The sequence below is a fragment of the Eptesicus fuscus genome, chromosome 17 (genome assembly GCF_027574615.1).
Source record: "Eptesicus fuscus isolate TK198812 chromosome 17, DD_ASM_mEF_20220401, whole genome shotgun sequence".
Lineage (NCBI taxonomy): Eukaryota > Metazoa > Chordata > Mammalia > Chiroptera > Vespertilionidae > Eptesicus > Eptesicus fuscus.
This window is the reverse complement of record NC_072489.1, coordinates 2,849,562-2,863,696: the sequence shown is the minus strand read 5'-3', so window position 1 is coordinate 2,863,696 and position 14,135 is coordinate 2,849,562. Positions and strand designations below refer to the sequence as shown.

The following is a 14,135-nucleotide window of genomic DNA, read 5'->3' as shown; positions in this document are numbered from 1 at the left end:
CCAGGCCTTGAGCCACACTCAAGGGGCCAAAGAGCCGCATGTGGCTCGCGAGACGCAGTTTGCCGACCACAGAGCTAGGGCAATCCTCATTCTTTTTCAAAAAAGATTTTTAATTGATTTTTAGAGAGAGAGGAAGGGAAAAAGAGAGAAAACATTGATGTGGGAGCAAAATATCAATCGGCTGCTTCCAGCACACCCCCTAGTGGGGAATCAAGGCTACAACCCAGGCATGTACCCTGACCGGAATCTAATGGGCAACTTTTTGGTGCACAAGATGACACCCAACCACCCAACTGTTGACATTTTTACAGATGTCCCTCACTTCCCCCACCTTTGCCCACCTTCATCCAGCCATTGCCACCCCTCCCCGGCCTTCACAACTCTGTTGTGTGTGTCCATGGGCTATATATATATATTCTCTTCGGCTACTTTCTTCACCTTCTTTTATCCACCTCCTCCTCCCTCTCCCCTCTGATCTCTATCAGACTGTTCCATGTATCCATGCCTCTGGTTCTGTTTTGTTTGTCAGTTTATTTTATTCATTATATTCCACATATAGAGTGAGACTATATGGTATTTGCCTTTTTCTGATTTGCTTATTTTGCTTAATACTCTCCAGGTCTCTTCATGCCGTCTCAAAGGGTGAGCTCTCTCTTTTTTGACAGCTGTGTAGTATTCCATTGTGTAAATGTAGCACAGCTTGTTTATCTACTCCTCTACTGATAGGCAGCAGGGATGTTTCTACATCTGGCAGGTATGAGGTGACATCTCATTGTAGTTTTAATTTTCATCTCTGATGATTAGTGACATTGAGCATTGTTTCATGTCTATTGGCCATTTTATGTCCTCTTTGGAGAACTGTCTATTCAGGTCCTCTGTCAATTTTTAAATTGGGTTGTTTATCTTCCTGGTGTTAAGTTTTATAAGTTCTCTACATATTTCGGAAATATATTCTCCCATACAGTGTGTTCCCTTTTCATTTTGTTAATGGTTTCTTTTGTGTGTGTTTTTAAATATATTTTTTAGTGATTTCAGAGAGGAAGGGAGGAGAGACAGACAGAAACATCAAAGATGAGAGAGCATCTTTGATCCACTGCCTTCCATATGCCCTGTATTGGAAATCGAGCCTGCAACCCAGGCATATGCCCTGACCAGGAATCAAACCATAACCTCCTAGTTCATAGGGTGACACTCAACCACAGAGCCACACCGACAGGGGTGTTAATGGTTTCTTTTGCTGTACAGAAGCTTTTTAGTATGATGTAGTCCCATTTGTCTACTTTTGCCTTGGCTTCCCTTGCCCAAGGACATATATTGGTAAAAATACTGCTACACAAGATATCTGAGATTTTATTGCCTATTGTTTTCTTCTAGGATTTTTATGGTTTCATGACTTACATTTAAGTCTTTTACCCATTTTGAGTTTATTCTTGTGTATGGTGTAAGTTGGTGGCCTACTTTCATTTTTCTGCATGTACCTGTCCAATTTTCCTAGCACCACTTATTTCATTCTTATTAATTTCTGCTTTTATCTTTATTATTTCATTCCTTGTGATTTATTCAGCTTACTTTGTTGTTCTTTTGCTGGTTTGTTGAGCTTGAAATTTAATTTCTTTATTTTTATTCTTTTTGTTTTGTTGTTGATAAAAACATTTAGAGAGAGAAACCAAGATGGCAGTATAGGTAAACAGCTAAACTGCCGCCTCGCACAACAATTTCAAAACTACAACTAAAAGACAAAACGTCAAAAAAAATAAATAAATAAAATAAAATAAAAATAAAAGACAAAACGTCTATCACCCAGAACCACGGGAAAGCTTGCTGAGTGGAAGTTCTACAACTAGAAGGAAAGAGAAAGGAGCACAAACGCTGAAAAGCTGAGGTACGGAGGCACGCGAATCGGGCTGGTGGCGAGCGACTGGGAGCGCTGCTTTTTTACAAACCACAGGGAGACAAGTTCCCGATCACTCTGAAATCCAGTTTCTGGGGAGATGCAGGAGACCCAGATGCCTATGGGGAAAAGCTGGACTGTCGGCCATCGGGTCGGAAAGTGAGGGTGACTTTCTTGCAGAGGTGCGCCCAGCAATCAGTGTTTACTGTGCTGGAGCGCAGGACGCAGGGACTTGGAAACGCGGAAAGGCAGAGACGGCTGACTTGCAGCCATTGCTGTTTGCCATGCCCCAGCCTAGTGATGCCCTGAGACCCCGCCCCACACAATCTACAAACACACCCAAGCTCCGGGCAGCGGCTTTTGCATAGAAATGGCCTGCCCTGTGGCAGCTTAACCAAATAAACTGCAGCTCCAGTCAGACAGCTCCAAAACCTCCAAATCCCAAGCAAAGAGGAGAAAACTGTAGTTGTTGCTGTAGCTCCTGCTGGGTGGCCTCAGATCACCCTGCAGACAGTAACTGACCTGCACCCCATTGGAGATCCAGACACTAGTGTATCTAGTGGTCAGTGTGAGACGACACCAGATTTCAACCACTCTCATAAGTGAGCACCAAAGCCCCACTGGAAGAAGTCCTGCCCCATAAATGTGTCTCTAGCACAGCAATTCTTCCGTTATAGACACAGCGGGTCCTCACAGCCAATTGGTCTGGAGGTCAATTCCCCCCAGTGACACCAACAACAATCAAGACTTAACTACAACAAAGCTGTACACACAGTCCAAAAAGGGGTGTACCAAGAGTGTCCACCTCAGGTAACTGGGAGGCTGACCCATTGAACCATATAGGACACCTAGCACACAAAGCCACCCTACCAACTCAGGGAAGCAGCGAAAATGAGGAGACAAAGAAACAGATCACAAACGAAAGAAATGGAGGAGAAAAAAACGACTGGATATAGAGTTCAAAACCACAGTCATAAGGTTTTTCAAGAATTTCCTAGAAAAGGCCGATAAATTTAACGAGAACATCAAGGATATGAAAAAGGACCAACTGGAAATTAAACATACACTAACTGAAATAAAAAATATTATACAGAGACCCAACAGCAGACTAGAGGAATGCAAGAATCAAGTCAAAGATTTGGAATACAAAGAGGCAAAGGACACGCCTCCGGAGAAGCAAGAAGAGAAGAGAATCCAGAAAGTTGAAGATAGTGTAAGAAGCCTCTGGGACAACTTCAAGCGAACCAACATCAGAATTATGGGGTGCCAGAAGAAGAGAGAGAGCAAGATACTGAAAACCTATTTGAAGAAATAATGACAGAAAACTTCCCCCACCTGGTGAAAGAAATAGACTTACAAGTCCAGGAAGCGCACAGAACCCCAAACAAAAGGAATCCAAAGAGGACCACACCAAGACACATCATAATTAAAATGCCAAGGGCAAAAGACAAAGAGAGAATCTTAAAAGCAGCAAGAGAAAAACAGTTAGTTACCTACAAGGGAGCACCCATACGATTGTCAGCTGATTTCTCAACAGAAACTATGCAGGCCAGACGAGAGTGGCAAGAAATATTCAAAGTGATGAACAGCAAGAATCTACAACCAAGATTACTCTACCCAGCAAAGTTATCGTTCAGAATTGAAGGGCAGATGAAGAGCTTCACAGATAAGAAAAAGCTAAAGGAGTTCATCACCACCAAACCAGTATTATATGAAATGCTGAAAGGTATTCTTTAAGAAGAGGAAGAAGAAGAAAAAGGTAAAGATAAAAATTATGAACAACAAATACATACCTATCAACAAGTGAATCTAAAAGTCAAGTGAATTAAAAATCTGAGGAACAGAATAAACTGGTGAATATAATAGAATCAGGGGCATAGAATGGGAGTGGATTGATAATTCTCAGGGGGAAAGGGTGTCTGTGTGGGGGTAAGGGAAGAGACTGGACAAAAATCGTACACCTATGGATGAGGACAGTGGGTTGGGGGGAGGTAAGGGCAGAGGGTGGGTGGGAACCGGGTGGAGGGGAGCTATGGGGGGGGGAGGAGAAACAATTGTAATAATCTGAACAATAAAGATTTTCTAAATTAAAAAAATAAAAATAAATTTAAAAAACATTTAGCTAATAAATTTTTCTCTGATATCTGCCTTAAATGCATTCTCTAGAATCTGACATGTGTTTTCATTATTAAGCCCTAGATGGTTTGGCTCAGTGGATAAAGCTTTTGGCCTGAGGACTGAAGGGTCTCAGGTTCCATTTCAGTCAAAGGCACATGTCCGGGTTGCAGGCTCAATCCCCAGTAGGGGGAGTGCAGGAGATAGCCAATCAATTATTCTCTCTCATCACTGATGTTTCTATCTCTCTCTCCCTCTCCCTTCCTCTGAAATCAATAAAAATATATTTTTAAAAAATTTCTATAATATCCAATTTGTAGTCCCCTTTCACCCTGAACTTATTTAATAGTTTTTAAAATTTCCAGATAAAGGTCGTTTTTGTTGTTATTGTTAATAAATTCTCGTTTTCAGCATTTGATCAGCATGTTTGTAAGAATTCTATTTTATACAAGTTATTGATATTTTTTAAAAATATGTTTTTATTGATTTCATACTCAACACTGAAAAGAAATAATTATTGATCTATGTAACAACTTGGGTGGCTCTCAGGGCATTATGTTTTCTGAAAAAAGCCAATCTCAAAAGATTACATTTAGATGTAATCTAAATGATTCCTGTAAATGAATATAACCCTCCATTTATATAATACTCTCAAAATAACAAAGTTGAGATGGAGACCAAATCAGTAGTTGTAAGAGGGCAGATGGGAATGGGACCAGGGGCAGTGATGACTATTAAAGAAGTTCCTTTGTGGTGAAGGAACAATTCTGTATTTTTATTAAATTTACACATGGCATCAAATTTCATTAAACTACACACACACACATACACACACACACACACACACACACACACACACACACACACACACATACACACACACACACACACATGAGTGCATATGAAAACTGAGTAGATCTGTATTCCAGGTAACAGTGTTATAGCACAGTCAATGTCACCTTCCAGGTATTGATACTGTCCTAAAGTTTGTAAGATTCACTACTGGGGAAGCTGGGTTAAGGGCTCATGAAACTTTATGTACTATTTTTGCAATCCTTTGTGAGTCTATAATTTCAAAAGTAAATGTTTTTTAAATGATAAACCCAATGAGTATTATCTTTATGCTATTATGATTCTGACACCTATTCCGATGTATTTTTTTCCATACCACCAAGCAATTAATTCTGACACTATCTACCTTGAGATAGCATCAGACCCCACAAGTTCAGGACTCAGTTCAGGCTTCTCCTCACTCCCCCATCTCAGATGCCAATTTTAAGTCCAGGCTGTCACCTGTGTTTCTGATTCATCTACAAGAGATCAGAGGTTTCCACAACCCCTTCCTCAGATTTAATTAATTTGCTATAGGGGCTCAAAAACTCAGAGAAACCTTTAGTTACACTTAGCAGTTTATTATAAAGGATACTATAAAGGATCTATAAGAACAGTTAGATGGGTAAGGTATAAGAGAAGGAGCACAGTCCTTCCCCGCCCTCTTGGAGGACTGCACTCTCCTAAATCTCCACCTGTTCCACTACCAGGAAGCTCTCCTAACCCTGCCCTTTGGGGATTTTAGGAGGCTTCATTACCTAGGCACGATTGAGTAAATCACTGGCCACTGGTAACTGATTCAACCTCCAGCCCCTCTCTCCTTGGGGGAAGGGTGCAGAAATGTCCAACCCTTTCATCACATTGATTCCCCTGGCAACCAGCCCCCATCCTTAAGTGTTTTCCAAAAGGGGTTCATTATGAATATCAAGACAACTTTATCACTCTTATCACTTAAAAATTCCAATGGTTTTAGGAGCTCTGTGCTGGACATGGGGACAAAGATAAAATAGATCTGTACATCATAATATAAATCCCAATGATGTGGGCTCTCTGGAGCACTCCCACATCTTTCTTCCCTCTCAGGCATGCATCTTTACTTTTCTCTTCTGTGCTTTAAAGGTCCCCATGAGACTTGCAACCAGGGGAGCAACAGGCAGCAGCAACTCATCCTGGGCTCACCCCCTGAAACTGCCTTGAAGGCCCCCTTTCCTCAGACTGTTCAGTGAGCTAACAGCAGCCCGCCCTTGGCTCACTTCTGTCATTGTGACTGTCTTCTCAGTGAGCCCCTGCAGCCCAGCATGGCTCCTTTCCCAGAACGTTTCTAGGGAGCCAAAGCAGAGCACCACCCAGGCTCTCTCCTGTGGCTTCTTCTATGCTAAGCCCTTCCTTTGTTTCACTGTCCCCAGTTTTAATAAACAAACCCTCAAAATAATTAAGAAAACACACACACACATCAATCCCAGTAACACAGCAAATAATTCTAAAATGTATCTCTTAATTTCAAACCTTTCCTCCAAGTTTTGGACTCTGTCTCCAATCCTTATATGACATCTCCATTTGGATGCCTCAGAGATATCTAAAACTTAACAAGCCTGAAACAGAACCCTTAATTTCCCCATGAACCTATCACCTCTCGGTCTTTCCTAATAAAAGCTACTAGTTGCCCTAGCTGGTTTGGCTCGGTGGATAGAGCATCAGCCTATGGACTGAAGGGTCCCAGGTTCGATTCCAGTCAAGGGCACATGCCTGGGTTGCGGGCTCAGTCCCTAATTTGGGACGTGCAAGAGGCAGCCAATCAATGATTTTTTTCTCTCGTCATTGATGTTTCTATCTCTCTGTCCCTCTCCCTTGCTCTCTAAAATCAATAAAGATTAAAAAAAATTTAAAAAAAGGCTAGTTACTGGCCCTAGCCAGTTTGGCTTGGTGGATAGAGCGTCGGCCTGCGGACTGAAGGGTCCCAGGTTCTATTCCGATCAAGGGCACATGCCCGGGTTGCGGGCTCAATCCCCAGTGGGGGGTCCTCAGGAGGCAGCCGATCAATGATTCTCTCTCATCATTGATGTTTCTATCGCTCTCTCCCTCTTCCTTCCTCTCTGAAATCAATAAAAATATGTAGTTTTTTTAAAAGCTAGTTACTGAAGCCAGAAACTTAATAGTAGATTGCTGTTCCCTCATCATCAAATCCACACCATCAGAAAATCCTGTTAACTCTATTTGCAGCTAGATGTCAAATCCATTCATTTCTCATGATCTCCACTAGCCTCCTATTATTGCTCAACCTGAACTATTATTAACTTTGTAATTCTGATTCCACTCATAAAACCTTCACAAGGTCTCTTATCATGACCTGTAGTTCTTTTCCTTCACAGCATTCATGATCACCTACAAATACTTTATGTACATGTCTGTCTTCCACACAGGAACTCCACAAAGGCAGGCCAGGTGTCCGTTGCTCACCTCTGCACCCCACACACAGTGCCTCAATATCAACACTTAATACAAACATACTGGGTAGATGAGGAACTTGATTTTGGTTATTTTATGAGAATATGTCAGTGCTGATTTTCTGCTAACTAGGTTCCCTTGGATACAGGGAAATCCTGCCCTTTCCAAACACCATTGTTGTTCTAATAGTTACCCTTCGCTTTTGCTTACTCTGCCTTTCCTGGAGAATTCTAAGTATTCAGAGATTGGAATTCCATGCTTAACCTTCATGTTGTTCTAGTTAATCTCTTGTATACACTGATAGCTATTTTTCTATGATACTATTTCTATGCGGTCAAGTAACTTGCCTAAAGATACGGACTTTGGAAGCTCTAGGACTAGGACTCAAATTCTGATCTACTGACTCCAGAGACTATAACCACCAGCTTATACTGTCTCCCTTACTTTCTTTTCTTTTTTCTTTTTATTTTTATTTCTTTAAGAAAAAATGTAGCTGCTGGATTCTTCTTTCAACAGCTTATTTTAAAGAAGCAAAAATAGATGTCAGAGAAGGCAGGCAGTTTTTCCTAGCAATGGTAGATAGAAGAGGAACTCAAGCCACAACTGTCTATGATCCATGCTTTTTTCATTACCTCAAAGATTCCTAATCAGAGGCTCACAAATTCCATAGAACTTTGGAGATCCATGAAACCACTTAGTATTATATGAAAAATTTTATGTCTGTCTACTTAAGTCCATTATTCTGGAAAAATGACCCATAGCTTCTCAAAGAGGTCTATGACTCCTTAAAAGTTATGGACCACTATGATACTGAATCTCTAAGAAAATGAACATGAACCCAAATATTTTTAAAATACATATGATCTACAATGTACACGTTTTTTGTTGCTGTTGTTGTTGTGTCAATCCTCACCTAAGGATATTTTCTCATTGATTTTTAGAGAGAGTGGAAGAGAGGGGGAGAGACAGAAACATCGATGTGAGAGAGACACATTGATTGGTAGCCTCCTGCACACACCCCTGACCAGGGCCTGGGATGGAGCCTACAACCTAGACCCAGAATAGAACCCAAGACCTTACAGTCCACAGGCTGGCACTCTATCCACTGAGCCAAACCAGCTAGGGCTGTACAACTTTTTATAAATTCTATTTTCACTCTCACTAAACAAATTAAAGCAATACTCTCCAGCAAACTTTTTTAGAAAACATTTTATATAATTACCATTTTAACTCTACTTTTTTCTAATGTGTGTATATACTTTAAATACTAAGATATTATATGTAAAATGTGCCTTACACTCTTCAGGCTGGACAGATGAATAGTTCCCAAGATTTAATAACTGAGTGGTAAATGTTGATTGTAGTACTGTCTCATCAACCCAATGATCTTCATAAACAGTAACATCTAGAAAGGGGAGAAAAAAAGCTCTGATCATTACCTAAGTTCCTTCATACTGTCGTTAACTTACCAACCATAGCTAAATATTATGTCTGCCTCCACATACCAGGCAATTAAAGTTCAATAGGTTAAACGATCTGCCTTACGCATCAAATGATAAAATAGCAAATCCAAAATCTGACAGTAGGTATATCTGTATGCAGGTAAAATAAAATAAAAAATTGCTTCTGTATATGCAAACAGTATCAATAGAGAAGTTCACTTCTCCACAGAGAACATTATCGGCTTTGTTTACATAAGATGCATGCTACAATGTACGTTTCTGATGAAAAGAAATCATTCAGGACCAAGAAGCAAAATTGTAGTTTCGAATCAGTGCCTAGGAGAGTAAATAGTATTCAGTATGCATTCACCCCTCTGCTACAAACACATGAATATAACATAGGGCATTCTTGAGGGACTTGGATTAGTATTCCCTAAATAACACGGTAATCATCTCTGGGTGTTAAGAGTGAAAGACTTTGGAGGTAAGGAATGCTTTCTCAAGGGGAAAAAAGCACTGTACGACCTAAGATAGAGAAGAATCATTTAGTGAAACTAAATATACCAACAGATAGAAAGAATTCTAAATAGAGCAAAAACTGTAAGTTAGAAACAGAGAGAGACAGACTGATGCCAGGCAGGATAATTTCAGTGTATAAAATGTTAGAGGTATAAAGATATACTAACAGCAACAAATTAACTTGGAGATAATAAGAAAGAAAAACAAAGAACCATAAATTCCAAGTTATCACTTCTGACTTTAATTCCAGACCTCAGTTTCAAATCCTTTTACCCATTTATCTGCAACTCCCTAATGGACATCCCTAAATGGATATCCTATTGGCTCCCCAAACTCAGTATGGCTCAAACCTGCTTTTCTTCTCAGATTATCCATTTCATTTGTTGGCACTATGCTGCTAGCCAGTTAAACTAAAAGGTGAGGTCATCCTGAACTTCTACCTCGCTTCCCACCTTTGTAACAACACCCTACTGTTAACTCTGCCTCTTCAATGTCCCACAGCCTGCCACTACTACTGTTTACATCTGACACCTTGGGGAAGTTTTACACCTGGGAAGCCAAATCACGGCCATAAAGGGCTAGCTACTCGGTGAGCACTGAATCAGAACAAAAGGAGTTAGATTAATTGATTTGCCAGCAAATAAGGTGATATTGCCAGTGGGACAAGACTATGCTAAGTCTGTTAGTTACAAGCCCATGGTTGTCTCTTTATTGGAGACAGCACCTAACCATCTTAACTACCAGGGTATATTAGCTCAGGTTCTCATTCCCCCAGCACACTGTTTAGTAGAAACTACTGATAGTTTTCTTTTTCTAAGCTCTCCCTCCTCTCTATCACATTCTCTCTGTAGAATCAACTTCCTCCATTTCTTAAAATGACTGATATCTCTGCTCCAGTACACTGTGCATTGATTTTAAATCAATAAGGAAATGTAAAAATATATTAAAACGGCTGATATCTCTGCTCTAATAAACTGTGCATTGATTTTAAATCAATAAGGAAATGTAACAAAATATTAAATTTCTTGTGGCAGGCAAAAAAGCAGGACAAAAACACTGAGTTCTTTATGATCCCAACAATCAGGTGAGGATTCTGGAGTCCAGGTGAAATCGTCCTGGCTTTGCCACTTCCTAGAAATGTGGCATTGGGCACACTTCTCTGGGTTTGTTTCCTCAAACTGAAAAGTGGGAATAATAACCAGGACCTTCCTCATAGAGTTGTAAAGAGTTGATATACATGTAAAGTATAAAACAGGGTTTGATACACAGTAAATTCCCAATAAATATCAGCTTTTATATATGCATACATACAAATTTTAAGAAGCATAGGAAAGACACCCAGTAACATTCTAAAACTCCACTGGTGGTTATATGAGGTTGGTATAAAAGCAGGAGTTTCCCTTTCCATATTTCCAAATGTGATTAATAGAATTTCAATAATTTAAAAGTGCAATAGAAATTCTATATCAGTTCCCTCAATAAGAATATATGGGGGAGATAAGAAATCAAACGAAGGACTTATATGCATGCATATAAGCATAAACAATGGACGCAAAACTCTGGGGGGTGAGGGCATGTATGGGTGTGGGGTGTGGGGGGGGCAATGGTAAGATATGTACACATATAATACCTCAATTTAAAAAAAAGAATATAATGTGCACAGCATTATTAGGGATTGAGTAAAGTAGTAGAAATGCTGTCTTTTCATCATAAAACTGCTTAATAGAGTTTAAGAAAAGGATTGGAAGTAAGACATACATAGACATAACCATAAGAAAACAGAGAAAAAGCCTGATGATGTGACCTAAATGCTAACATAATGACTGAGTAGGAGGAACAACCAGGGAAGGCTTGGCAGAGAGATGAGTGGAAAGGAGGGGCAGAGCTGAGAAGGCTGGGACACAGGCCAGAAATGGCAATGCAGAGAATGCCAGGCAGCAGTGAGGAGGCCAGCCCAGAAGCTGTGAAGGGATCGGTCACATGGAGCCCAGACAGGCAGGGGAAAGAGGGAGCCCTCCAGCAGGAGGGAAAAGCTTGCAGCTTTATAAACTCACTACGACTATTCCACAATGGCCTCACCTGTGAGCAAAATTACATCTCCAAGGAACACTGTAAGGGCCCAAAACGCAGCAGTCCTCCACAGAAAAACCTTCTTCTTAATTTCAGACTGGTCAATTACCACAACTGTTGCTAAAGGCACTTTAGAGCCTGAATTTGGACCAGATTTTATACTTATTTCTTTCACATGACATGGAGATAGCACCATGACTAAACAATTATACTTCTGACTTTTGGAATCACAATTTCTTATTAATGATGTTTTTTTAATACCCTTGAATTCCGACACACTCCTCTGGTCTTTTGCTGTAGTAGGACCTCCTGCATTAGAAACCAACTTAATTTTCTTAGAAACTTGGAGGACTTTGAGATGGCCGGATTTATCTTCAGAGGTACAATTCCATTTCATACGACTTTTGTGGGAGGCATTTACTTGAGAACACAGGATTCCGGACCTACATGACTCAATACATATCTCATTTGATGGCAGTTTATCTTCAAAACTGAAAAGTTCTTGAGATTCCACATTTTCTTTAAGACCTTTATCAGACTTTATGTGAATGTGGCTACTTTTTGTTTCAGGAAAAACAGGACTGAAAAGTTCAAGGGAATATGCTTGGTTTTGTCTACTTTCATATCTTTCTACAAAATCATCATCAGGTTGAATCAAATTATCTTTAGTTATTTTTATTTCCCCAGGACTTGCTTCAGCTTCAACCTCCGTGTTCACTGTCCCTTTATTTATAGAACTCTTCCCTTTATTGGTCCTTTGAGCTAAAAAAGCAAGTTGGCTGGAGGTCATTATACTGAGGAATTCCGTTTCAGTAGATGCCGTAAGGTCTGAGACCTTCCCAACTGCTCCCGCAGTCCTGGTCTTATCTCGTGTGGTCAAGGAGCTCTTTTCCAGACCCTGGTTTTGAGTTCCATGATGCTCTGTTGGTATACACCTCATGCCAAGAGTTCCAGGCCCTGTATTAATCTGCTCAGTATTACACACCAAATCCCACGCAGCTGCACACTTATGGTCTAACTGAAATAAATGTTTTTGGACATTTTGACTACATACATTTGATTGATGTTTATGCTGTTCAACTGTGATTTTCTTATTTTCACTGAAAAGCTTCTGATATTCTTCTTCTCCAGTTAAATGCTGAACTTGGTCCTTACATCCACATATTTGGACATCAGATTTGGTTATGTCACTCATCCCTAAGGGGTGACTCTTCTGGAATTTTTGAGTCTGTGTTTCAGAAACACAGTGTATACAGTCATCTTTCACAGAAACAGATCTACTCAGAGAGCTTCCTAAAAAACGACCATTAAGAAGATCTGGAGGGGCAGCAGCTTCTAGGATTTGATAATCTTCCACATTTTTATTCTTGCATTTTTCATCCTTCAGATGTAAAGAATGTTGATTGTATAAAAGCTGAACTTTTTTCCAGGGGTCAGTAGTGGACATTAAAGAAGTTGGTTCCTGTGATACCATCATTTTCAATGGACCAATTGGAGCACCCCAAAAAATGTGGATTTCAGAGCCTCTATTCATGGTTTCTGAAAAAATGAAAAATCTAAAATGAGTATTTTATCACATTTTTATATCTTGACTAGTGGCCCGGTGCATGAAATTCATGCACGGGGCGGGGGGGGGGTGTCCTTCAGCCTGGCCTGTACCCTCTCCAATCTGGGACCCCTCGAGTGATGTCTGACTGCCAGTTTAGGCCCGATCCCTGTGGGCAGGCGGACATCCCTCTCACAATCAGGGACTGCTGGCTCCTAACCACTCACCTGCCTGCCCACCTGATTGCCCCTAACCACTCTGCCTGCTGGCCTGCTCACCCCCAACTGCTCCCCCACACTGCCGGCCTGATCACCTCCAACGCCCCCCCCACCACCAGCCTGATCACCCACAACTGCCGTCCCATCCTGGCCTGATCACCCACAACTGTCCTTCCCTCTTGGCCCCTAACTGCCTCTACCTCGGCCCCGCCACCATGGCTTTGTCCAGAAGAACATCTGGAAGGTCTCCTGGAAGGTCTCCCAGTCTAATTAGCATATTATCCTTTTATTAGTATAGATAGAGGCCTGGTGCATGGGTGGGGCTGGCTGGTTTGCCCTGAAGGGTGTCCCGGATCAGGGTAGGGGTTCCCTTGGGGGGACAGGGTGGCCTGGGCAAGGGGCCTGTCGTGGTTTGCAGGCTGGCCATGCCCCCAATGGGGTAGGGGTCCCACTGGGAACGGTATCAACCTGGGCAAGGGGCTGAGGCAGTTTGCAGGCCAGGGTCCCTGCTGGGGGCATGGCCAACCTGGGTGAGGGGCTGATGGCTGTTTGCAGGCTGGCCATGCCTCCCAAGCAGGGACCCTCACCCCATGGGGGCATGGCCAGCCTGGGTGAGGGGCTGAGGGCCGTTTGCAGGCCCCTCCCTTGGGCAACCCAAGTCTCCCATGCTCAGGCAGGCTCCATGGCCGCCGCCCACATGCCCCTCCTTCAGCGGCTGGCCAGGGTGGGCAGGAAGCTTGGTTCGCCCCCTGTGACCCAAACCTCCTACGCACTCAGGCCGGACCGGCTCTGTAGCCGCCGCCCACAGGCCCCTCCTTAGGCAGCCGGCCCAGGCGGGCGGGAATCTTGGCTTCCTCCATCACCAGGGGTGACCCAAGCCTCCCGCCTGCTCTGGCTGGCTCACTCCATGGCCACTGCCATCTTTGTCCCACTAATTTGCATACTCACTCCTAATTGGCTGGTGGGCATTGTGAAGTAACAGTTAATTTACATATCTCTTTTATTAGTGTAGATAGTAAGTTAATAATATACCAATAGCAAATGAAATAAAAATAACT

The 14,135-nt window shown here is 41.9% G+C and overlaps 1 protein-coding gene across 8 annotated transcripts in view; it reads right to left on the bottom strand.

Annotated features, from left to right (window-relative positions):
• SHLD2 (shieldin complex subunit 2) overlaps positions 1–12,847 on the bottom strand; it is a 74,342-nt gene extending 61,495 nt beyond the window's left edge. For 4 of the 8 annotated variants that reach the window (XM_054728861.1, XM_054728863.1, XM_008149072.3 and 1 more), the window contains exons 1-2: positions 11,323–12,847; positions 8,580–8,687 (exon numbers count right to left, since the gene is read on the bottom strand). In XM_054728861.1, coding sequence (XP_054584836.1) covers positions 8,580–8,687; positions 11,323–12,847 — 1,633 coding nt within the window. The remainder of the gene's footprint in view (positions 1–8,579; positions 8,688–11,322) is intronic. The other 4 variants (XM_054728865.1, XM_054728866.1, XM_054728862.1 and 1 more) reach the window with 2 other exon arrangements.
• Between the last annotated feature and the right edge of the window lie 1,288 nt (positions 12,848–14,135).